We start from the raw sequence: 24,422 nt of genomic DNA, 5'->3' as shown, positions 1-24,422 counted from the left end.
CCAGGACATGGTTTAGTGGGCATGGTGGTGTTGGGTTGACGGTTGGACTCAATGATCTTAAAGGTCTTTTCCAACCTAAATGATTCTGATTCTATGAAAGAGGGAGGGAGGGAAGACCGTCACTTCTGGCCTTGATACCTGCCAGGTAAGACCAGAACCAGGCTTTTCTGCAGCCAAGCAAAGAAAGAGCCCTTTAACACAGGAGGATGAATTAGCAATAGTTCTCATCTTCTCCATCCTCAGTGCTGCATCAGGTGAAGAATGAGCTGCACGCCCGCTGGCAGTCCAACCAGGACCTGGTGAGCAGCATCCGGGACCGGCTGGCACAGCACAGCTCCCAGCTGATGGATCTCCGCGACGCCCTCAACGAGGCTGTGAACAAAACCAGGCAGACAGAGGATTTGAACAGCCTGAACCGCAACAACCTGGAGGAGAGTCAGGTAGAGCTTCACGAAGTGGTCCTGTACGGGCATACAGTGAAGGGGCAGCCTGCCCCAGCCCTGCCAGTGCCTAACCCTGCGTCTTGTGTGTCTAGCAAAAGAGCCGGGAACTCCAAAAGCAGCATGCACTGGTGCAGGAGACCCTGAGGATGGCCAAGGATTCCCTGGCCCACGTCTCCGACTTCCTACAAAAGATGGAGACTGCAAAGGAAGTGAGTGATGGAGGTGCTTCAGCATGGGCAGAGTGCAAGGGGGTAGCAGGCCTCAGGAGTGACGTGTGTCCTTGCAGGCGTACGAGAAGCTGGCAGCCCTGCTGGATGGGGCGAAGCTGCCCCTGACTGAGCGGGTCAAGAAGTTCTCCCCGGCCAGCAGCAAGATCCCTATTGTGGAGCAGGCGGAAGAGCATGCCCGGCTCCTGGATGAGCTTGCAAGGAACCTGTCCAGGTGAGGAATGGGTCCTGACACTCAGTAGTCAGACCATCTCCTGCCAGAGTTGGATGGGAAACTGCAGCCCCACACCATGGCAGGGGAGCAGCCAGATGCCGTCTCCAAAGCTTTATGCTGGAGAACGTGTTGTGATGAGGAACCCAAAGGGGTTCCCCAAAGGGAACACAAAGGCTGGCAAGAGCAGTCTTCGTGGACTTGACGGCTTCATCTTCCAACACAGCATTATCCAGGGCACAAACCAGGATGGCTTTATCCAGCGGGCGATCGATGCCTCTAATGCCTACGCCAGCATCATTGAAGCTGTGAAAAAAGCCGAGCGAGCAGCCCACGATGCTGATGAGGCAGCCAGCGAGGCCTTGATGGTATGTGCTGTGGGGACCCCCGTGAAGATGAGCAGAAGCCAAACTCCCTCGACAGTCCTCCAACTTTTCACACCCTCACGTAGGGCTCTGCTGCCCCTTCCCTCTGACACTTGAGCGCTTTGTTTTGTGCCAGTGAGGAGAGCTTCTGCCACAGCTGGGGCCAGATTCTGGGGGTTTGGGTCTACCCATCACACCCCAGCCTCACACACCACTGCGGTTGTCTGAATGAGCATTTTTGTGTGCAGTTGGGACCGGAGACTGGAACTCCTCTTCAGACTCCCAGGCAGTGCATGTTTGTTTTACAGAGTGTCATATCAGAAAATCTCGGGGCCATCTCTAAAGAGCTGAAGAGGAACAGCAGCAACCTGGAGGAGGCTGTGAGGAGAGAGCAGAGAAAACTCAATGGGGGTGAGAGAGGCTCCTTGTAGGGTGTGATGTCCTTAGGGCTGGACCGAAATCCAACACACAACATATACGTTTCTTTAATTGCAGCTATTAAAGGTGCTCTGCAGACAGCAAGGGACAAGCTGGCTGACCTCCGTGTGAAGAAGGAACAGCTCCTGAGCCAGCTCCAGTCTGTGCAGGACATGCTGGGCAGGGAACAAGGTTTGTCCTGGGGTAGCTAGGCTGGTTCTCTCTGCTCCTTTCCTCACACCCAGGCTGTGACACAAGGGTGTTTCCTCCCAGCTCCTGGCCATCGCAGAGATTTTTGTCCTTTCTTTCCAGAGGACACAAAAGAGACAATCCAGAATGCCAAAGCAGCAGCTGCCGAGGCCAACGAAACAGCTGCAAGAGTGGAAGATACCCTGAGCACCATGAAGAAGAATCTGGATGAGTGGAAAGACCAGTATGGAGACCTTCGAAATGAAGACCTGAACCAGGCAGTCCAGGATGCCAGGAAATCTGGTGAGTGCTGAGCCTGCTGAGCTGCCAGGGCTGAGTCTGGCATGAGCTCGTGCATGGACAGATGTCCCCAGAGAGCTCTGTGCTTTTGGAAGCTGCGCTTTGCAGCTCCAGGTCAAGAGTAGAGGGAGGTGGCGGCCAATACTGGGTGCTTTAAGTCCTGTCCCTTAATTTTTTTTCTCTCCCTGCAATGTCTATATCGCTTACACCTTTACTGCAGGAAATTACACGCATTAGAGCATTTTCACAGTGCCCCATTAAGGCTTCTGGATTTAGGGGAACATTCTGTGACTCTGCTCCCAGCTGCCATTGCTTTGACTTGCATGTCTCAAAACTACTTTGGCTTTACATCTCCCTTCCTCACTAACCTTCAAAACCCCTGGCTCCTCTCCAACCCCAGTGTCCAGCCTGGAAAGCACCATCCCGCTGTTGCTGGGGAAGCTGAGCAGCCTGGAGAACAGGAGGAACAAGAACGCCACCGTGTCAGAGAACATTGTGCGGATCCGGCAGCTCATCACGCAGGCGAGGAACGCCGCCAGCAAGGTAGGTTCATGGGAGGGTGAGGGCTGTGCACAGGGTGCCGGGGACTTGGGGTGAGTGAGGGCTTACCTGAGGGCAGGATGCAGATGGGAGGGATATCTAGAAGAGCTCTGGGGCCACCAGGCAGGGTCCTTTTCTCATGGGAAGACTCCAGAAAATGCTTTGACTTGGTAGAGCTGGCAGTGACGAGAGAGGCAGCAGCAGCGGTTTCAATGCCGTGGGTTTGGACTTCTCTCCCTCCAGGTTAAAGTCCCCATGAAGTTCAACGGCAGCTCGGGTGTGCAGGTCCGGATGCCCAGCAACCTGCAGGATTTGGCAGCGTATACATCCCTGAAATTCTACATCCAAAACCCCGAGCCCAGGAGCCGGCAACGACGGCAGGACGGGACAGAGGAGGGGCGGTTCGTGTTGTACCTGGGCAGCCGGGAGGTGAGATGGGGCTGTGCGGGCAGGAGGAGGGCAGCAGGAGCCCATATTGGTAGCATCAATGAGGGATCATGCCTGGACGTCAGCCCCTCACCCTTTTCCTGCTCCCTGAGTGTCTTTTTGGGGAACATAAACAGGCTCTGGGTGCAGCTGTCAGCCTGGATGGGGAGAACAGTGCGAATGGGGGTGCTTGGCTGGTGCAGCCCTGGGAGCATCAGGGAGAGCATCACTTGGCGCTCCCGTCTGTCTCAAATGCCAGTGTGCGGCCCTGTCTTTCCCTGCATTCAGGCCACTGGAGACTACCTGGGCATTGTGCTTAAGGACCGCAAAGTGCAGTGGATCTACAAACTGGGCAATGAGGAGCCAGCCTCCCTAACCGTCGATGAGGATATTGGAGAGCAGTTTGCTACTATCAGCATCAACAGGTAGGAGACTGATGGGATGCATCCTGAGGAAGTTCAGTGGGAGACTGTCCCTGCAGCAGATGTAGGTAGTGCTATGCCCAAGCCCAGACGGGTCCTGGGCTTGCAGGGTTGCTGTAGACTCCATCATCCAGTCATCCCTAAATGATCAACACTGAGATACCTCAAAAAAAACTAGCAGGGAGATGGTGTCTTACCAGGTCATGGAGGGTCTGGGGGTGCCTGTAGGAGAAGAAAGATGAAGTTCATCATGGAGGGTCCATTCAGCCTTGTGGCAGTGCTGATAACATGAGTGCTGAGTCCTTTCAATGCACTGCTGCTGTGGGGGTCCCCAGCGGGAGATGCACTCCTTTTTGGTGGGGCTGTGTGTGGGAGGCTCTTTGCTCAGGGAGGGCAGGGTTTGCTCCTCTTTTGGGGTCTCCCCTTGTCTTGACCACCACTCCCTGCTGCAGGATCCTGCAGTATGGGCACATGTCGGTGATCGTGGAGAGGCAGACGGTGCATGAGACCAAGGGAGACAGTGTGGCCAAGGGGGAGCAGGGGCTGCTCAACCTCGACCCGCGCAACGTGGTCTTCTACGTGGGTGGCTACCCTTCCAGCTTCACGGTGAGACAGGCAGCAGGGGGGAGGTTCGGTTTTCTAGGGTGTATCAGTGATACCTTTGGAGCTTCTTGGAGGGGAAAACCCTTGATTTCATTGGAAAACCAGGATCATCTTGCCCTAACTGTCCGGTTTCATTCCCAGCCTCCTCCCACTTTGCGCTATCCCAACTACCGTGGGTGCCTGGAGCTGGACACACTGAACGAGGAGGTGGTGAGCCTGTACAACTTCCAACGCACCTTCCAGCTGGATACCACTGCTGAGAAGCCCTGTGCAAGGTAGGGCACTGTGCCCAGGCTGGTGGCAGCTCTGGTCCATGGCACTTACCTTGACCCTCAGCTGCTCCAGAGCATGGCAGCTGGCTTTGGAGTGATGCCTCGTGCCTCTTCTTGTGTGGCTCAGGTCCAAGTCCACAGGAGACCCCTGGTTGACTGACGGCTCCTACTTTGATGGCACTGGTTATGCGGAGATCAAGTTTGAAAGCCAGTTTGGCACGACCAAGCGCTTCGAGCAGGAGATCCGTGTGGTCTCCTACAACGGCATCCTCTTCTTCTTGGAGAACCAGGCAGGTGCTTGCTCCCCTGGGGAGCCTTCATGCCTCAGCTGTTGGGATGGGACAATTCCAGCCCCACTTGTAGGCGTTCCCAGTTCAGGACACTGGTGAGAAGAGGGCTTTGGAGGTGGCAGGGCTGCTTTGAGCAATATTTCTGCACTATTGTTAAAAGCCACAAGAGGGCTGGACCAAAACCTCACAGCAATCACTTCTCTGGTGCTGGAAGGACTCCCTTGAATTTGGAGAGCACCCAAGCACAGACCCTCCAAGCTGGGCCAGGGTTCACTGGAGCAGGTAGCACTGCAAGGAGCATTTCCAGCTTGCAGTGCTATCCTTGTGCTCCAGTGTCAGGGCAATGGCAGTGGGAACATTGACAGCAATGTGTCAGGGCACTGGCAGTGGGATCTGCTCCCACCAGTCCTAAAGGACAGGTCGGGCTCAGTACCATGACTGCACGCTGAACACCAGGATGTGGGGCTGAGTGTCCATTCTGCCTCCCCCAGGGTCAGTTCCTGTGTCTGGCCATCCGGGATGGGAAGCTGGTGCTTTACTATGACTTCAGCACTGGCCTGGAGGTGGCAAAACCCAGCAGCAACTCCTCCTCCCTCACCATCAGCAGCACCACAAACAAAGCGGTAAGGAGGAACAAGCCGCCTGCCCGGCTCTCTTGGAGGGCTCTTCATCTGGAGCGTAGAGGGGATACCTGGACCCTTGTGTATTTTTTTGGTGGGGTGGAGCTGCAGGAAGTTCTTTGGCTAAAGCTATGAACCGACACCTCCTGCTGCTCTCTGTGATGGACCTAATTGCCCCAGGCTGGCAGATCATTTTTCTCCTCTGTCTCCAGATCCAGATTTTTCTCCTCAAAATGAATAACAAGAAGCGCATCCTGGTGCGGCTGGAGCGCCTCACCATCTTCATGGTGGAGCAGGAGAACTCCCTGGAGAATGCCGTCTCCTACTACCTGGGTGGTGTGCCCCCAGCTGCGCTGCCCCCCAGGTGGGTCCAGCCCGCAGTGGGGTGGGACAGTCCACATCTTCCCCTCCAGTGTCCCCGGTGGTGGCCCTGCCCCTTTCCCAGCCACATCCAGGGCTGTCAGGGCCCTGCTGAAGCTCTGGGGGGAAGATTTCCTCTTCCTGCCCATCACCATGAGCTTTTGAGGATGGGACATCTCCATCTCTGGTGAGGGATGAGGTGCTGGTGGGTGTCACTGAGTCCTCCTTTGCTATGCTGGGTGTTTTGGAGCAGCCTTGTGCCCGAGGCACTGGAGATACCCGTGGCCATCACACGTCCTTCCCAGGCACTCTGTTTGAAGGGCTGCAGGGCCAGATCCTGCCTGGGGCTGGGCTGGCCTGGTAACACCACCTGCTTCTCCTGCAGCTTGAAAGCACTCTTCCCCACGGGTGGGCCCATCCGGGGCTGCATGAAGGGCTTGAAGGCTCTCGGCAAATACGTCGACCTGAAACGCATGAGCACCGTCGGCGTGAGCTACGGGTGCACCTCAGACCTCCTGGTAAGCACAAGCCCTGGCAGCCTGGCCAGCATGGTGGGGAAAGGGTCTGTCAGGGAAAGGGAGCACAGGACCTGCAGGACAGGCTCGATCTCCCCTTGTTCACACAGAAACAAGCATAAAACCCCCAGGTCCTCGGTGCAGGGGGGTTGTGGCAAGGTGCTCCATGCGGCTGGCCGTAGCGCTGGTCAGACCCAGCGAGGACCTGAGCATCTCAGTTACCCTCCCAGCACCCCTGCAGGTGCCAGGGCTGGGCTCTCGCCTCACCTCCGCGGTGTCCCTCGCAGGTGGCTCGCTCAGTCAGCGTCCACGGCCACGGCTACCTGACCCTGGCCCTGAAGGATGTGCCAGGGCTGCGGGACTTCTACAGCGGCTTCAGCTTCCGGACGAGCCAGCGCGAGGGGCTGCTCTACCACCACACCACCCAGGTGGGTACCTGCAAGACCCCCCAGGTATCCCAGCAGCAGGACAGGAACATCTGCTCCTGCTCTGAGGATGGTGCTTGGGAAAAGGGGGGATTTTGGTGGGGCCAGAGGGTGAATCCGCAGTGAAATCTGTACCCTGAGCTCCTGGAGGGTGGTGAGGAAATGGGGCCTTCTTTGGGGGTTCAGCTGCTGAGCAGCAATGGGGTGATGCTTTCTGCAGGAGGGGATGTGCCGGGTGTCCCTCCAGAGGGGCCAGCTGGCCTTGAACCTGCTGGAAACCGAAGTCACCACTGAAAATGCCTATGCAGATGACAGGACCCACTATGTGGCCTTCTACAGCGATGCCCGTGGGTACGTGTCCTGGTGGTGTATGGCGGATGGGGTGCCAACAGCCACGGGGAGCTGCTCAGCTCGTGCTGCTCATCCCCCACAGGGTCCGGCTGTACGTGGATGATGAACGGCAGGACACTGCGACAGGCGCTGGGCCTGGCCGGCGGCAGCGACGGCAGGACGGGCGGCCGCTCTTCCAGCTTGGGGGTTCACCGGAGCCGGGTGCCCTCAGCAACCTCACCGGCTGCATCGGGAATGTCTTTGTCAAGCGGTGAGCATCTCTGTGCCACTTCTGGAGAGCAGGGCTCGGCCCCTTCCCACCTCCTAGCTGGCCTGGTGACAGGGACCTCTTCTCCCTGCATGTAGGATGTCAGAGCCACAGATGGTGGTGGACCTGCAGCAGAATGTGGAGAGCATCAACGTAACCATGAGCTGTCCCTGGGGTGAGCAGCCACAACAGCTCAGAGTCACTCCGAAGAAGGACAGGCGGAAACACAAGGTACCAGCTGCTGCTGAAACTCCCCACATCCTCCTGCCCGTCCTCCTCAGATGCCACTGTTGCTCCCTCGCCAACCACCTCTGCCCCGTGACACCCACAGGGATGCTCCCCTCACTCCATTCCTTGGTGCATCTTCTGTAGGTGCCGGGCAAGCCTGCCTCGAAGGACCGCCGCCACGATCAGAACAGGCTCTGCCGGCTGCACCCACAGCCCCGCGCAGCCAGGGGAACCTTCCGCTTTGGGGGGACCCCAAGCAGTCGCTGGGAGTTCGAGGAGATCCCAGCCTCCTTTGGGCAGAGGTGAGGCTCATCCTGTGTCCACCCCACCCAAGCTTGGCCCCAGGGACCATCGCTTGGAGGGCAGGTGTCCCTTGCAGTTGTGGGCAAGCAGGGTGCTCCCATCACCCCCTCCCTGTGTCCCTGCAGGTCCCACTTCTCCCTGGAGGTGAAGCTGAACTCCTCCAGCGGGCTGCTCTTCTACGTGACAGGCGAGCAGGGTGCCTTTATGGCTCTCCTTGTCTCCAACGGGCGCTTTGTCTTCTTGTTGGATGTCGGTGGGCGCCGGCTGCGCATCCGCAGCAAAGACAAGTACCGTGACCGGCAGTGGCACACGGTGAGTAGAGGGTCAGGGCTCGGCAGGACCTCCCCGAGCCACATCGCTCCCCTGCAGGGGTTAGCTCGGTGCAGCTCTGCTCTGGGCATCGCTTCCTAATTGCACCCGGGACACCCGCAGTCCCATGGGAGCAAAGGGGACAGCAAAAATACAGCCAGGGCTGGCTGAACCTCCGAGCTGAGGTCTCCCTTCCCTGGGCACAGCCCTGGGACTCCTCCCGACCTGGGAAGCCCCCAGCCCTGGCACTGACCTTTGGTCCTTGCAGGTCTTCTTCAGCAGAGACCAGAGCCGAGCCCAGCTGGTCATCGATGGGCTACGAGCCCAGGATGCCGCAGTGACCACTGCAGGGCTCTTTGTGGCCCGAACCCCCTTGTATGTAGGGGGGGTCCCAGCTGGAAAAGCCAAGGCTCACATACCGGTAAGGGCTTGGTGGTCCCACAGCATCGGTCTATCTCTGCCAGTTCCCAGTCCCGTGGCATCACGCCATGCCTGCCAGTTTTTAGCCCCTCTGCGCTCACTCCCATGGCCTCTCTGCAGGTTGCGTCGGCCTCCAGCTTCGACGGCTGCCTGAGGAACCCACAGCTGGACGGGAGGCCCCTGGGTCCCCCTTCACGCACCTTCGGGGTGACGCCATGCTATGAGGGCGCACTGGAGAGCGGGGTCTTCTTCGCTGCAGATGGCGGGTCCATCATCCTAGGTACGCCACGGCCCCAGGACTGGGAGGGACACATCTCGGGGGAGGTCCCTTGTCCCTCTCCTCACCAGTGGCATTTGTCTTCCAGCTGATGCAGTGGTGACTGAGCAGGACCTGGAGGTGACACTGGAGGTCCGTCCCCGCAGTGCCTCTGGCCTCATTTTCCACGTCGGCACGAGGAGAAGCCACCATCTCCTGCTGTACATGGAGGAGACAAAGGTAGTGGGGGGGGTGGCTTCCTCACAGGTTTTCAGAGGCAGCGGCCGTCTCCTGCCCATCCCGCTCAGCTCACTGGGCTCTAATGCGTTTGTCTCACACACCAGGTCACTGTGAGAGTGAACACTGGAGCTGATGAGTTCTCCGCATCGGTGACGTGCCCATCTCTCTGCGACGGGCAGTGGCACACTATTGCAGGTGAGGTGACAGCCCACACTTGGCTCTGGGACGCTGCTCCACTCCTGCTCCTCAGCCCACATCTCCTAGGGGAAGCCTGGGGCTCTTCCTTAAACCCCAGCTCCCACATATATGCACTTAACTTGAGAGATTGAAGCTTCTATTAAGTCATTTTCTAATTAATAAGAGTCCTTGCCTGATCTTGTTAGTGCTGTCAGATCTGGTGGACAGGAGACAGGGTGTTTCCCCAGGTCATGGAGCAGCCGGCGAGGCCACGGATGTCGTGTCCTGCTGAAAATGAAAGCCTGACTTGCTCTGGTGCAGAGTGTGTCCAAAGGGCTCAAAGCCCACAGCTGGGACCCATGATTTGCAGGATTCACACCTGTACAGGCAAAACTCAGCCTTTAACGTAGTTGCCATTGAGCAAGTGGTAAGGTTTTGCATCAAGCCCTTTCTGGGGATGGGGGGGTCACAGCTACAGCCCCCATCTTGGCACAGCTCTATTCTAAGCCCTCATCTTGCTTGACCCAGCACTGGGTGAGAGCCATCGTGTGCTCCTGGTGCATTTTCAGCTACAGGACCCCTCCCCATCCATGACTGGAGCCCGTCTGAGCTGATCCCCTTACGCTCGGCATGTGCCATCCTGCCTCGCTGGGAGAGGGCAGTCCTCTTCGCTAGGGCAAGGCATGGTGCTTTATGGGTGGCTGTGGGACAGATTTTGGGGAGGCTGTCCAGACTCTGGGTGTTTCCCAAGAGCCAGGCCAGGTCCTCTCACCCTCCCAGTAGTTTTGCTCTGCTCCAGCACTGGTCTGGGCCCGAGGGTGGAGGTGGACTTGCTCTGCGGGTAGGGAAGCAGCACTGACTGTTGTTTTCTTTCGAAGTTACCAAATGGAAAAACATAATCCAGATTGATGTGGACACGGAAGGCAACTACACAGTGGGACCCAGCCAGGCTGCTGCACCCAGCACAAGGGCGACCTTCTACGTGGGAGGGCTGCCAGGTGAGTTGGGAAAGACACGCTCCAAAACAAAATACCCCAAAGCCAAGAGATACTACTCCTGGTGCAAGTAAGAGGTACTTAACCCCCTGCCCTGTTATTAGCCAGACTAATGCTTGCTTTTACTTGTTCCTTTTGCAGAGACAGACAAGGCCAGCACAGTGTCACCGTTACCTCCCCTCCCTCATTACGTGGGCTGTATAAGGAACCTGGTGATTAACCGGAGCCACGTGGACCTGCCGCGAGCCAGGACTGTCAGGGGCTCCGTTGGCCTCAAGGGTTGCCCTGTGCTGTAAGTAAGTGCACCTCTGTGTACAGCCTGACCGACAGAAAGCTGCACTGCTCCCGGGGCCCCAGACGTCACCTACTCGATAACATTAACTGTGGTCAAACATACTTGATCTCCAGTGACTGCAGGCGCAAGTCTGGGGCCAAAACCAGAGAGGGGCCACGAATCCAAGGGGAAGGAGGGCACAGGAGGAAGGTGGGGAGAAGGGGGCACTGTGGGGACATCTTTCACAAATACAACCAAAAAGTTGGAGCAGGATGTGGAGACAGGTCGGAGTCCTTCCCCGGTGGTCAAGCACCTGCAACAGGACTCAGCGCTGCCACATGCCTTGTGGTAAGAGCAACTGTCCTCTGTGGAGCGTGGGCTGAAGCAGACAGCAGCCGTACATCATGTCCTACCTAAATCCTGTTCCCTTTACCCCACACTTACAATGCACATAGATTTAGTTCACGAACACCGAGGCTATTAATAACAGTCACAGACTGTCTTCTGCTAAAGGCTGTAGGCAGTTTCTGTTTTATAATAAATGCAATTAGGACAAACTGGATTAATTCCATCACTTTTGTGTTTTCATAAGCAAGGACGCATTTAACCTCCCCGCAAAGGCAGTCTCAGTTCACCTGCCACTGCTATGCAAAGAGCTCTGCAAGGGGGAAATCAGACAAAATTCTGTTCACAGAATTAGCATCTTATCAGATTAATTTATAAGAATCAAAAAAAAAAAAAAAAGAACAAAATAGGCTGGGAGAACTGCTGAGGGCAAGCAGAAAGACACAAATACCACTTTGACTCTGCAGTTGCATTCAGCACTGGTAGATACACTGACAAAAGTCCTGTTGCATGAAGCAAGAAACTGTTGCTTGAAAGGGAATAAAGAAAGGTTACCTCTGAGCCTGACTGGGTGTGGGAGGTGTCGCTCAGCCCTTGCCCACCCTGTCAGCCCTTGCCTTCTCCTGTCCAGCCTCACTCAAGCCTCTTGTAGTGCAGTCTTCACTTGAAAAAAACCTTTTTCTCCCAAGACACCTAGTTCACTTGTGCACTTACATGTCATTTATATATTTGTGTGTATATATATATCTAGCCACTTGGGGACAAAATCTTGCTTCTGAAATGGACTTATAACTTATATCATTATATTGTGGTTTTTTTATGAGGGGTAAATATTGTAAAATGGGTTTTTAACATGTCCATCTTAAACAAATGTAATTATGACCTGTTTTTAAGTTGTAGTATTAAAGGTGGTCTTTGTAAATCACTGGTACATACTTTGGAGTCAAATAAAGTTTTATGTTACTCTCTTTCACTTTACTGGTGAAGAGCAAGTATGAGGCTGACGTAGAACTGGAAGAGGAATAAATCACCGCCTCAGGTCGTGGCACAATAGGGACCTTAGAGCTGTATTTGCCATAAGCAGCTCCCTCCTAGTACGGCAGCTGCGGCGGTAGCACTTGGGTATTCATGGTGGTGAACCTCCTCGTGTTCAAAGGTGAAGTCCTGCACCCAGGACAGGACAGCCCTTGCAGCAGGACATGTGGGACAACAGCTGGGTGAGCTGGCAGCCCTGCCGATCGCAACCTGGTGGGCCCAAAATGGCATGGCAGTCAGCAGTGTGTCCTTGAGATGCTCGCTACTCCTATAATCATGGGCTCAACCCTTTTATCACAAGGAAAAATCAGAAAAATAAGTCTAGCCTGATATCAAAAGCATCAAAACTGAACAGTAAGCAACTCAACATAAAGAGCAAGTACTGCTTAAGTGCCTGTTAAATAGACTGAGAAAGAACAGTATGGCAGATAAAGAAAATTCCTTTATTTGTAGATTTATATAAGCATAATATGAAGTTAGTAATCCTACTGCAGTTGCTTAAGTTAGTATCTAGGAATATCTGTAAGGAAGAGCAAATAACTTAATCTAAACTCATATCTTCCTCTTCGTCTTTCTTGTCCTTAGAGTCTCCTTCCTTTTGGTCTGACTTGACACTGTTCTGCATTGCTTTGGCAAATGCTTCTACATCTAGAAGTTAAACACATTAGTTATTTCACTTTGCTCTTTCTGGGATGGAGTTCATTGCCCACATGAGGTTAAGCTTCATTACTTGGAAAATAAACAGTTGCTTTAGTAAGAATCTGTTAGCAAGGAAGAAAATTTTAACACTCCTTTATAACACCCATTGGGATCTCCCTAACACAGCCAGTGTTTTCTGCTCTTTAACTCTGTGTGCAGGCAGCCTAAGACCAGAATTACTTCAGTCATGGAATGGATGCTAAAAGCTCATCAGGGAAAACAGCTACCCCCTCCCCCCAGTGCTACAGGCCACAGCTGTGCACTTACTTATTTGAAATTACTCTTTTAAAGACTCCCACAAAACAAGGACACTGTGACATCTCCAGAGCCTTTGGCATCTCTAGCAAGAAACAATGCCAAGGCTGCTCAGCACGTCTCTTTGCAGAACCCTGACTTCTCTAAATGCACATATGACATCACGCTGTGTCTGCTGGACAACACCTGAGGCAGTCGCCTTTTCATTGTAAAAAAGAACAGTGCAAGAATCAGCCACTGACAGTTACTCAGCAGCTAATCATTACATTCCATATTCAATGGCACACACACAAAAAAAACCAAACAACCCACCCCAACAAACCACTTCATCGTTTTCCCAACAGCACCAATACTTACCTCCTTTATTTGCTGCATCTACTGCCTCTGCGGGTAAGCCAAACTGACTCATTAGTGGGCCAAGCTGTCCTGAAGCTAAGGCAGCACTGAACATGCTCAATGCCTGTGAATCGGAGTCAACAGCGTCAAAAAAAAAAATATGTTTGCATCACGTTTCTCCAGCATCAGGTGGCTACTGTGCGATACCCGCGTGAGGAGAGCAGTGTGGTTCCAGCACAGTGACCGTACGGCCAGCCTGGGAGCAGCCGCTCTCCTGGATCAACTACTGCGCTGTGGGCTGGCTTCAAAATGCCATGGGCTGGCTTCAAAATGCCGCTATACCACAGGCCCTGTGCGGATTCTGCAATCGGGAACAATGTCTGCTCTTAACCAGCTAGATGCCAGTAAGCACAAACTGGTAAGCCTGCTAGACTGAGCAACACACCAAACCACAGTGACATAACCTCCAGCTGGTTTACTGCACGGACAACAACTTAAACTTTTATCTAGATGCAGATACTCTCATCAAATCACCAATTAAAAACACCCCTTGCTTCCGAGTCTTGCCTGCACAGAAGAGCTGCTGTAAAAACTGTTTAAACTAAAAACAGTCATCTTAGCCACTGCAATTTTGCAAATTGACAAATTTAAATCAATCAGTGTAACTAGTTCAAATTGGCCTGTAACACTCCAGCTTTAATCACCCACAGACACTCCTGGAATTAAGTACTAGTGTCTCAAGAGGAACAAGCGATGTAGTGCTGTCAACATCAGCATCTGTTCTCTTCCCTTCCATATGTTTAGTCACTTGATCTTTAAGGAGACTGCTGACAAGCCACTCCTCTCTGATGGGGAATAACAAATTTGCTACTACTCCTGTCATTTGCCAGAGAGCATTTGTAATAAAAGAGAAAGGTAAAGCCCAATTCCAAAAGGGAAAGAAAAAAGTAAACCACATTCCGATCTACCCTCAGGTGACTGCAGGAAAGAACTAGTGTTCCATTAAACCATGTTCCTCCTCCTTCCCACTTCTATTAAGCAACTCCCTACTCTGAACAGTGTCAGGAACCTGAAAAAGCAGGGCAAGGCAAATCATGCCACATGGGGGAGGAGGGAAGGAGAACTCCACTTCCCGTGACAGCTAGGCATCTACCTGCTGAAACTGAGGAGACGTCAGGGTATTCTGAATCTCTTCTGCAGTCTGCGGCAGAGATTCCCCCGAGGGAAGGTAAGGCATCAACCGTTCTTGAACTTCAGCGTTGGCCAGGATGGGAGCCATTATCTCGGGTGTCAGAACAGTTGCCAGGTCAACTAGGAAGAAAATAAAGGATTGGCTGTTAGACTATGCACAAAACCCCATGTTTTTGTCACGTAAACCAAATGATCTAGTCTGAGGAGTACTGAAACGTAGTTAGCACACTGCTAAGCATCCTTTCTCCCTCCCTCAGTTTTGGATTGAGAATAAGACTCTTGAAGCAGCCAAGAACCGCATTCAAATGAAAAAAAAGAAGCCCCCCCAAAAAAAATCTAAGAGACCCTTCAAACCAATTTGGAACAGGACAGGACAGTAAAACAGCTCCAAAGGGCTCCTGGATCCAACAGCTGTCTGGTCAGAACACCGTTACCTTGCTGTCCTCCTGCTCCAGACGGCACATTCATAGTAGCTAAAATGTTCTGAAGGTCACTCAATTGAATGGGCTGGGTTGGGCTTGTGGCTGAGCTGGTTCCATTACCCGAACTTGGTACGGGGCTCGGACTGGTCACAGACGCAGCCGCAGGAACGGACGGGGCAGGCGTTACACGTGTAGAAGAAGTTGTGGAAGATGGCGTCACAGCAGCTGATTGGCTGCGAGAGCTGGAGAAGATAATTAGTATAATTAATTCCCTGAAAAAACAGCTTTGCCTCTTGTATTCTGAAAAGCTTCTTTTCAAGCCCTTACAATGTGAAGAGCTCCCACCTCATCTTAGAGAGATAATAAGCAGTCTTAATTCCCATCATATTTCCTGCTCAGTAGGCCACGATTCCTCCCACAGAGGTGGCAACTTTACGTTACAGAACTATGACAAACCCAAACCAGACAGGCGTCCTACCTTGATGATGAACTGCTGGTCGGGGGTCCCCCACTTCCAAGCAGACTGGCCAGCCCAGGACCCGTCAGTGCACCCAGCCCACCTTCCGTAAACATAAAAGAAGAACACGTTTAGAAATTTATTTCTTCAGGTTTTTTGCACCTCTCTGCTCGAGAGAGGTCACTCTTGTACCTGAAAGGTTTTATTTGCTAAAATAAAGGAGGAGGGGGTGAAAGAGCCCAGACCAACCCCCCCCACCCCCTTCTATAAATTAACAGCTCTCGTTTTCTGATCTTGCATCCCTATTAGAAAACTGCCTTATAGAGTTGCACGTCTTAGAAATGACTCAATTTCTAGATGTACACAAGGTTTGTGCCATCCATACCAGATCGCTGTCACACAGCCCTCTCTTCTATCTACTGGTTCCCCAAAATCCAACTTTTCTCTAAAGCCAAGGCCCTCAGCAGAAGATTACAGAGTCAGCCTTTGAGTCACCACCACTGTCTCCCCGTACACCTGGGGTTTGCAGCTTCAAACCTAACGCAGAGATGCAGCAGCAGAACCAGCTGAGTCCTTAAACGCTTCGTAGGCAAAGTAAGGACAACCCCGCGCACAAACAAAGCGCTCCCAGTAGAGCAGCTATCAGGAAACGCAGCAGGAAACCAACACTCGGCCTTTCAGCCAACCACCACATGCAAAAGAAATCAGAATCGGCCTCCTTCATCCTCACATCCCAACCACCAAGGACTTATCACAGCGTCAAGAACATCAGCTAAGAAGAGCTGGGGAAAGGCCTGGCTTCTAGGTCCACTGGACCGGTCAGTGACTGATTGTCCCCCTACAATTCCTTTGAGCCACACTAGCGAAACGCTTCATTTACCACATGCTTCCCATCCAGTGGTTTCTTGTACCTCGTTTAATTAGATAACACGTCCCTACACAAGCACCTGCATTCGTCACCCACCTTTTGGAAACCACCTGCAAGCAGAGGACAGAACGACAGCGCTCCATTAGCAAACATGTCATTAACCAAAGCTGCAAACCACTGGAGGTCAGAGCAAGCACCAGCCACCAGCTCCCTCCTTTGTATAGAGCCCACTCCTATGGATCCACGCCCGTAACACTTCTGTTCACTAACCACAGAGCTTCCCCAGCAGCAGGAATGGCAGCGTGAAGCTAACCGGGCTGTACCACATGCTACTCTACTCTGTTTGTCCTTGCTAGGAAAGTTTGTCCAGGAGCAAGAAAGCTCCCTTGTTGCAGGAGCTCTGCAATAAAGACAGAGTCCCGAGAGAGATGCAAGCCAGATGCAAAAGAACAAGACGCTACTGGGGGAACAGATCAACACAGATTCACCACAACCACCATTTGCCGGCAAGCAGATGGTTTTCTTTGCGTTACAGCAGTGAGCTTCATGACAAGCTGTCTTATGGCTAGATGTAAAGGCAAAGAAGGAAGAGCTGCTGAGAAAAAGTGTTGAGAAGAAGAGGAAGACAGTCTCAGGAGTCACGTGAAGCTTCAAGAAGGAAGATCTTTTTCCAAACACATCCTAAAAAGCCAGAATCTTCCAACAGTAACAAGAGATTTGCATCTGAACATCCCAGCAACATGAGATTTGCATCTGAAGCTAAAAAGACGCGAGCTAGATCCGCAAAAATGGACTTTGGAGCTTAAGCACAGAACCTTAGTCACTGCCACCTGCCAAGCATTCCTTTGCCTACTTCCACTCGAGGGTCTGACCACTCAGAAAATGCTCTATTGGGCTTGGAGCACGAACAGCATTAAGAACAGACCACAGCAGGGACTCCAAGACACTTCTCATCCCCTTCCGAAAAACAGCGCGGCGATTCAAGCTCTCCCCAGCGTGGCCCAGGAGAGAAAGCCCTAACCTGAGCCTCACTGCTCTGACTAGAGAGTGCTGTGGGGTGGGTACGCTCCAACCTTCCTCTTGAACTCTTTCTACTTTGCACACAAATATTCACTGGACCAGAGACAACACGAACAACTCCACAGCTTAGTAACTGGGACATCCACCAGGAACGAATCCCTGGTTTTCAGTCCCTGCTCCAGTGAATATTTAGGAGGAAGAGGAGGGGTAGAAAAAAGGAGGAAAAAAAAAAAAAAAAAAGCAGAAGATTCAGTGGAGCAAGGAGCAGAACCGTTCCTTGCAGACCAAGCCCTAAGATGAGTGCCATGTAGAATCTGGTACCCTTCGTTTCCTGCATCCTTTTTTTGCCCCTTAGCTCATCTTGGAGGCAGGGCCTTGCTTTCTCACGTGAAAGAAGCGCTATTCAAATCAATAGCACTACTTGAAAATATTGTCAGGTAAGATTTAACCTGGCAGGAGAAAATACCATTTTGGCATAAATATATTAAAGCATTTTACCAAGTCCTCCTAAGCCCGTTGGTCCGATCAGCTGCATGAGCTGGTTATGGCTCATGTTTCCAAGAAGGCTTTGCAAGCCACCCTCACCTAAAAACAAAAACATTCTGAAACACAACATATTCACATAGTTTTTTTTTCACAGCACTCCGGCTCAAACAGCAGGAGATTAATTGGCATCACATTCTGTATGGAAAAAACAGTTTCAAGTGTTTACTGATTCATGATGCTCATAAAAGATAAATGCAACTTGGCTTCATAAAGAGGTAAGACTCCAGAGAATCTACTGGAAACAAAGAGAGATTTCTTCTGGCAGTCTTAACTTTCAGCCTGCACCTATTGTAACAGCACAGTTTATTTTGCTGGGAGCACGTTTACACTTCTGGTATTAACATCGTCCCCAACTCACCCTCCACAGCCATCAGGAATTTCTTCCTAGGGAACTACAAGTGCTTATTCCAAAAATAGATTTTTTAAAAAAAAGCCTCTCACATGAAGGAGCAGAGAATGGACTGTACCTCCTAATGCCGAGAGCTCGTGGCCTCCGCTTGCATTTCCACCCAAAGCACCAGGCATTGGTGGATTGTTGAGATACTCGTTCACTTTACGGCAGTGTTCTTCGTCCTTGTCCGTCTTCGGCTCCTGCAAGAAAGTTGCTCTTGGTACGAGTCAAACTGGAAGTATTTTGTTCCAAGACCTTTTGTTATTGACCTCCCACAAACCTGCATCCAGAAGAAGAGTCGTTTTGATCCTGCCTTGAACTTCAATACATACACGCGGCCGGTAGTGCACTGAGGTACCCTCTTGAATTCACAGTCATCAGGAAAAATAATCAAATCCTGGAAAATGGGGCAGTAGGAACAAGCGTGTGAGAAAATACCCAGATATTCCTTTTAGCCTCCCCAAAACCTCTGCCCTCCTCCCCAAACCTTCCTCCATCTGCTCCTCAGAGCGGAGAGGATTTGAAAGCGCAGGTCTGTCAGGCCGCAGTGGCGTTCTCCCCCTAATTTGTCTTGGAGAAGCTCTTTCAGCAGCGCCAGCGGAACAAAGACAAGACAGACCGCGACTTAACGCCTCAGCACTGAAACACAAAACCATACTCACATCTTCAACATTGCCCGAAGTCCTGTCCTTCCAGCAGAAGTGAATGAGGGAATCATCAGTCTGCTGGATGTACACGAGGCCTTTTCTCTTGTCTGGGGTTACAGTGCTGCCTTTCAGGGACATCTTCCCTGCCCGAAATTCCACCAGGTATTTGCTCGAAGAGCCACGGGAGCCTGGCACCAGGCTTGGAAATAATGCGCCCGAAGACATCCTGGAACGAGAGAGAGCAGCAGATGTGGTGAGAAACCTTCCCATATTCTCTCTTCTCGATATCAAATTTCAATCTCTATCCAGTGAGCTCCACAAAAGGAATCTGTCTCGCTGCCTGCATGGTTTCAGGGCAATCCACGAGAGCTAAAGCGGAACCCGGGATGAAGACAGGATGCTCCGCAGATCTCCCCTAATAAAGAGGAGCCTATCTGCTAAGGTCCTGGAAAACGGAACCACCGTCCCCTGCCGCTTCCTCCTTCGGTTCCTATCGCGGTTCACAGGATCGGGGACGTTTTAATTACCAGAAGCCCTGCTCGAACACCGGTCTTGGGACTCCCGCTTCAGCCTGCCGGCAGAGAACCGCAGGCTGCCGGCTGCCACCGCACCCCCGCACGGGTGACCTGCCCGGGCACCCTCCCCTCTCCCGAGGAAACCACTCACCGGCCCCGCGGGCCGGGCCGTTAATGCCGGGACACCGCTCGGCCTGCATGACTTGGCAGTTGTTTCCAAGCTCTCACTACCGCTTAAACCGCGGTCCCGGTCCGTCCCCCTCCACCCGGCGCCGGCCGATCCGAACGCACCCACCGGTACCGGCCGCTCAGACCCGGCACCGCCGCGGGGGGATGACCGGCCCCAGCCCCTCACGCTAAACCGGGAGCCGACCGGGGCTACCGGCACGCCGGGCCGCGGGGGCAGGCCGGCACCACGGCACGGCACGGCACGGCCCAGGCCGCCCGCGGCCGCCGCCTCCTCCTCCTCCTCCTCCTCCGCCGCCTCCCGCCCGGAGGCCGCGATCTCCAGCCGCCCCCCCCCCGCCCCGATGCCACCGGGCCGCGTCCGTTCCCCCCCTCCTCCCCCAGGGCCTCCCCCGGCAGCAGACCCCGCTCTCCCCGCACAGAGAGCACGGAGGCAGGCGGCGGGCCGGGCCGCCGGGAGCCGCGGAGGCCCCGGTCCCGCCTCGCCCCGCCGCTACCGGTACCTGCCGCCGCCGCCGCCCGCAGGCCCTGCGCCGCCCGGTTCTTCCTGCCCAGCGCGCCGGAAGCCCGCCCACCGCCGGGCGGAGCAAAGCGGCACGCTCACCCCCCCCACCTCCGCGGCCGAGCGCGATTGGACGGCGAGGCTGTCAGTCAAGCGGCGGCGGTGCGAGGCGCCCTGCTGTGTCACGGCGGCGGAAGATGGCGGCGCTCCCCGGCCGCGGAGGGGGGCAGCGAGGGTTATCAGAGCCGTGACACAGGAATGAACCCGGGATCCCCGAAGACGCCGCCGGTCGTGAGGGAAGGCGCCAGGCGGGAAGACCCCCCTACCCGGTGCCGGTGGCCGGCGGGGCCGGTCCGGTCTGTGGGGCCCAGGGAGGAGGAGGGAGGAGAGCAGCTGCCTCCCCCCGCCCCAAGTCTTCGTCCTGTTCTTCAGAAACAGCATTTTTAAAAATAGTTTTTCATTATTAAAGCCGAATAGAGGCTGCTGATCAGTTCCAGTGTTCCTGGGTTCATTTAGGGTACGTGCTTCCAGCCCGCATTAATCTGGGGACCGATAATTACACGAACGCCCCCAGTTCACCATACGACGTCACCTCGAAGACACCAACGCAGATGCCACGCTGCGACGGTCGTTTTTCCCTTCCACCACCTTTTCCAGCACAAGCCCCCTCACTCCTCAGCTTCCAGCTAACACCCAGACCCTCCGCCGCTGGGCCAGAGCCGGGCCCCCGCGCCGGGAGGGCTCCCGCAGCCGCAGCTTTCCAACCCCCCGTCCCTCGCCATCGCCACCACGGCCTCACGCTTCTCAGCCCCGACGTACCGCAGGGCAACGGGCTGCCAAGGGACCGAGGCCACCCGCGGTTGGGGAAAAAAGCTGCGATGGCGGGGCAGGAGGTGGTCGAAGCTGCGGCGTAAGTCATCTTCATCCAAGAGGCACGGCGGCGAAAACCAAGCCCGGACCCGGACCTGGCTGAACAAAGCCAGGGTCATCTCCAGGCCTCCCCTTGCCCTACCAGACAGCTGCCCCGGTACTGAAGTCTCACAAAAATCGCTCTGTCACCATCTAGAGGCCCAAAGGGTATTAAGTATTTATTATAATTTCTTTCTAGATGGTTTCTCTACATAGCTGTATTAACATATACTAACACAGTTATCTTATATACAGTGTTTAATCAAGTTACAAAAGTGACATTCTTTCAAAAGGTGCAAAGTTATTCATGTTTTGACACGTAAACTACTGAGGCGAGATCTGCATCGAAAATAAAACTTTTTCAGAGCATTAGGAGTCCCATGGCTAGCCAAGCATAGATGTGTCGGCAGTGAGGGGAAAGTATTTCGTAAGTGTCGTCAATGAAGAACAATAAATTAGAAGAATGGATTTGGAACTTAAATCTGAAATTCTACTAAAAACTTTACACTAAAGGAAGGGGAGAAGGGGGTAAAGACATAACTAATGAAGTGTTCTTACTTTAGAAACCTTCCCCGTTTCTTTTTAAATCCCATGAAGATTCTGTACTGAAGTTTGGATTAAACACGTTGTTACAATTTTTTCATGCTTTCACAAAATGACAAGGCTTTAGGTCTTTGAATTTAAATCATAACTTAAGACGAGAGGGATGCTAACCTGTACACTTCCTTCTTATAAATAGAATATTTCTTTAGCAATTACTCCACAGTTGTTCCATTCAGGCAATTTCTATCTATATGTATTGTTTTGAAAACACTACTCCAGCATTAAACATGGTATTTAGTTTAAGCAAGTTTTAAACTCCCATGAGCTGTTAAACTGGCTTAATACACAAATCCTTTCAATCCTCACCTAACAAAGGGTTCCCTATGCTGCTTGCAGCAAGTTTGGAAAGGGGGTTACAGTGCCCGGCATGGTCACTGAAGTCCAGTTTTTTATAAAAAGTATCTTTATGCTGTCCCATATGGATCAGCAATGTCTTTTTAAGTCAGGTGTCCATGCACTTACGAGGAACAAACAAAACCCTACTTAGTGTCTGCACCATATTACCAACTCTAGCTCGTGAGTCCTAAAGACTTGCAATGAGCACAAAGTACCATTTCTGGCAACAGAAAAATGTTGCCACGAGCACATTTCAGATTAGGCCTTTACTTACTGCCTTGAAGTTTTACAGCTTCTCGTATTTTTCCAATGAAGACAACAACTAAATTTCCCCAAAATTTAAAGTTAATCCACTCATCAGATGCATGATTTGATACAAAAGTGTTTCTCCATGAGTATGTTCATTTTCTTTTGCTTTTTAATCCTGTGGCCAGGAGAGAAGCCCTTCAAAAAAATCTACTCTTTGGATGAAACCACAGATGTGTCTGGACATCAATCATTCCAGTTCTTCCCCAAATTCCTCAAGTTACTGGTGCTTAACACCAGCAATTTCTGAATAACTGTAAACTTCATAGCAGTGTAGCCGCTCTCCATTTGTGCCTGGTTACTCAGTTAAAAACTTTCATAAAAGAAGCAACATTAGGGTTAGTTTTAATTACAGGACCTAATTTTTCAAGCCTCTCTCCCCCATTACCCCCCCCCCCCCGCGAAGTGTACCACTTGAAAGAAAACGAATGCATCAATTCAGTAATTGATTACTTCCAGTATTATAGGGGTTTGATGGTTTGATATGGAACAAAAAAATCCCGCTTTTTGACATCACATGCTCACAGAAAACTTGTAATAGGTATAACTCTGCCAAAGCTTTAAGTTGATTCTGCTTTTTCACAACATACAAAACAGACATGACCTAATAATGAAAAACATGCAAACCAAAACTTCCCCAAAATATGAACCTGTGTGGATATACATACCAAAGTGCTTCCAAATAAAAGTTTAGTCTAGAAGCATACATAGTGCCAAAGCTGCCAAAGGTAGTGCAGAAGATTTAAGCCTCCAAGTGGTAGCAAGCAGTATATTTTACATTGTAACCACCTCTACATTCCTGCAATTGCTTCCGAAGCTTCTCCTATTTTAAGAACAGCATTTGACTGCAGAAAAAGCACACTGTTTAATGCACCCTTCCCTTCTCCTAACGTATGCTTTATGTAATTTTATCACAGGTATACAGTTTAATGCTCACAGTGTCCAGAAGTTGTGAAGACTCTAACAGACAACTACAGTTTGAGAAGCTCAGGTTGGTTTTTGTTTCCCCGAGTCTCTCCATTATTGAATCGTATTGAGAGAGAGGGGCCAGGAGCTCCAGTCCCCACGTAGTGCTACATACCGTATGGAAGTTCACATGCATCTCTTCACGGGGAGTATCGACAGTACTAGATTTGATCCTGTTGGTACCATATTAGCTTTTCATCCCTGCTCCGAGTTCCAAAAACTTCAGATTCTTCACTATTGTACTAAGTAACAAGGATATTATCTCTATTTTATTTAAGTTACGTAGTTTTCAAGGATGTTATGTGCTCTACCAGATACAGCGTATCTTCTTGACAAAGAAACTAGGGGGAAAAAATGAAGAACCAAAGGTCCCTTTGATAATTAGTGAAAACATGATGATTTCAGGTGCAGCTTTATGGAAAGAATGCAACAGTATTTAAATATTTGGCAATCCAACGTTAGTGATAATTAAATCCTTGATTGTTGACCGATAGAATTTTTGTTAAAATTTACTTAGAAAAGCTGGTTTTTGCTATCAACATAACCAGAGTAACTGGCTTGGAATGAAATCTAGTAACTAGATGTCCAGATGAGATGAGCAATTGGTTCCGTAATTTCAGTATATGTCTGGACAGTCTGAGAAATTTCTATCAAAATAGCCACCTGAGTACAGCCAATCTGAAGTCCCAGTGTATGGGTTAGTGCCTTGATGAAACCATCTGGAAAAGAAAAAAAAAAGGAAAGAAACAATAAAAGAAAAAAAGCAGAGTGAGCAGTTATTAATAGGGGAAAAAAAACAATTTTGCTTCTTTCACAAAACATTGTAAAAATACACTGGTATTTCTTATCAGAAAAAAATCACCTTGTAAAGCATCTTTTAACATTTATTTTTTTTTTTTACATAAAGTCGAGGAGTATGAAATGGATTTTAAAATTGCTGTCCTATTCCAACTAACATTGATACTCTAGATTATATATTGATTACATATATTAATTTTTACTTTAGAAGAATGCCAAATCAGTTACACAATCCTTTTTGTAAACCTGTGCAAACAGGAAACAGTTTTGTTCTATGGAGCCATACTTTGCACAGAACATTAACAGATGCTCACTTTTTAGCCACGTTGACTGAAAACAATTTTATGTTCTCTGGAAGAGATTTTCAAAGGCATTAACTGGAATTAGTCTGCAGCTGCTCCTCCAGGCTTTGGGAAGAGAGATGCTTTCTCTTCTGAATTTCATGAAATCACAGGAGCATCCCAAAGTTCTTGCTTTTGAAGGAAGCACCTGCAGTAACTGGCCGTGAGCATACACTTGACTGCATAGCATTGGCATCTGTGAAAAGCAACCAGCAGGAGCAGGAGCCAAACCACACATTACTCCGTGATGCATTCTATGACTGAGAAGTCACTTGAATATGCAATCAAAAAAGCAATTTCTGAAGTATTCAAGCCAAGAAGTC

At 51.5% G+C, this 24,422-nt stretch overlaps 2 protein-coding genes across 7 annotated transcripts in view; one reads left to right on the top strand and one right to left on the bottom strand.

Moving 5' to 3' along the window:
- LAMA5 (laminin subunit alpha 5) overlaps window positions 1-12,195 on the top strand; it is a 97,386-nt gene extending 85,191 nt beyond the window's left edge. For both annotated transcript variants that reach the window (XM_075020480.1, XM_075020473.1), the window contains exons 53-80: window positions 244-440; window positions 536-652; window positions 730-884; window positions 1,108-1,249; window positions 1,555-1,657; window positions 1,742-1,855; window positions 1,976-2,155; window positions 2,553-2,695; window positions 2,936-3,121; window positions 3,407-3,543; window positions 3,993-4,146; window positions 4,285-4,418; window positions 4,543-4,705; window positions 5,197-5,328; window positions 5,538-5,689; window positions 6,071-6,203; window positions 6,488-6,628; window positions 6,846-6,976; window positions 7,059-7,226; window positions 7,322-7,454; window positions 7,596-7,753; window positions 7,880-8,066; window positions 8,332-8,484; window positions 8,604-8,763; window positions 8,849-8,979; window positions 9,084-9,174; window positions 10,035-10,154; window positions 10,293-12,195. In XM_075020480.1, the coding sequence (XP_074876581.1) occupies window positions 244-440; window positions 536-652; window positions 730-884; window positions 1,108-1,249; window positions 1,555-1,657; window positions 1,742-1,855; window positions 1,976-2,155; window positions 2,553-2,695; window positions 2,936-3,121; window positions 3,407-3,543; window positions 3,993-4,146; window positions 4,285-4,418; window positions 4,543-4,705; window positions 5,197-5,328; window positions 5,538-5,689; window positions 6,071-6,203; window positions 6,488-6,628; window positions 6,846-6,976; window positions 7,059-7,226; window positions 7,322-7,454; window positions 7,596-7,753; window positions 7,880-8,066; window positions 8,332-8,484; window positions 8,604-8,763; window positions 8,849-8,979; window positions 9,084-9,174; window positions 10,035-10,154; window positions 10,293-10,447 (4,070 nt within the window). In that variant the 3' untranslated portion in view covers window positions 10,448-12,195. The remainder of the gene's footprint in view (window positions 1-243; window positions 441-535; window positions 653-729; window positions 885-1,107; window positions 1,250-1,554; window positions 1,658-1,741; window positions 1,856-1,975; window positions 2,156-2,552; window positions 2,696-2,935; window positions 3,122-3,406; window positions 3,544-3,992; window positions 4,147-4,284; window positions 4,419-4,542; window positions 4,706-5,196; window positions 5,329-5,537; window positions 5,690-6,070; window positions 6,204-6,487; window positions 6,629-6,845; window positions 6,977-7,058; window positions 7,227-7,321; window positions 7,455-7,595; window positions 7,754-7,879; window positions 8,067-8,331; window positions 8,485-8,603; window positions 8,764-8,848; window positions 8,980-9,083; window positions 9,175-10,034; window positions 10,155-10,292) is intronic.
- A 34-nt stretch (window positions 12,196-12,229) lies between these two features.
- LOC142026966 (proteasomal ubiquitin receptor ADRM1) overlaps window positions 12,230-24,422 on the bottom strand; it is a 48,695-nt gene continuing 36,502 nt past the window's right edge. For 3 of the 5 annotated variants that reach the window (XM_075020510.1, XM_075020493.1, XM_075020502.1), the window contains one exon: window positions 20,904-23,679. In XM_075020510.1, the coding sequence (XP_074876611.1) occupies window positions 23,577-23,679 (103 nt within the window). In that variant the 3' untranslated portion in view covers window positions 20,904-23,576. Of the gene's footprint in view, window positions 12,454-13,116; window positions 13,220-14,248; window positions 14,407-14,720; window positions 14,951-15,186; window positions 15,269-17,551; window positions 17,639-18,066; window positions 18,191-18,270; window positions 18,388-18,652; window positions 18,864-19,841; window positions 19,938-20,659; window positions 23,680-24,422 lie in introns of those variants that run through there. The other 2 variants (XM_075020523.1, XM_075020515.1) reach the window with 2 other exon arrangements.

Source organism: Buteo buteo, chromosome 2, assembly GCF_964188355.1.
Source record: "Buteo buteo chromosome 2, bButBut1.hap1.1, whole genome shotgun sequence".
Lineage (NCBI taxonomy): Eukaryota > Metazoa > Chordata > Aves > Accipitriformes > Accipitridae > Buteo > Buteo buteo.
The sequence above is the reverse complement of the archived record's forward strand: the minus strand, read 5'-3'. Positions and strand labels throughout refer to the sequence as shown.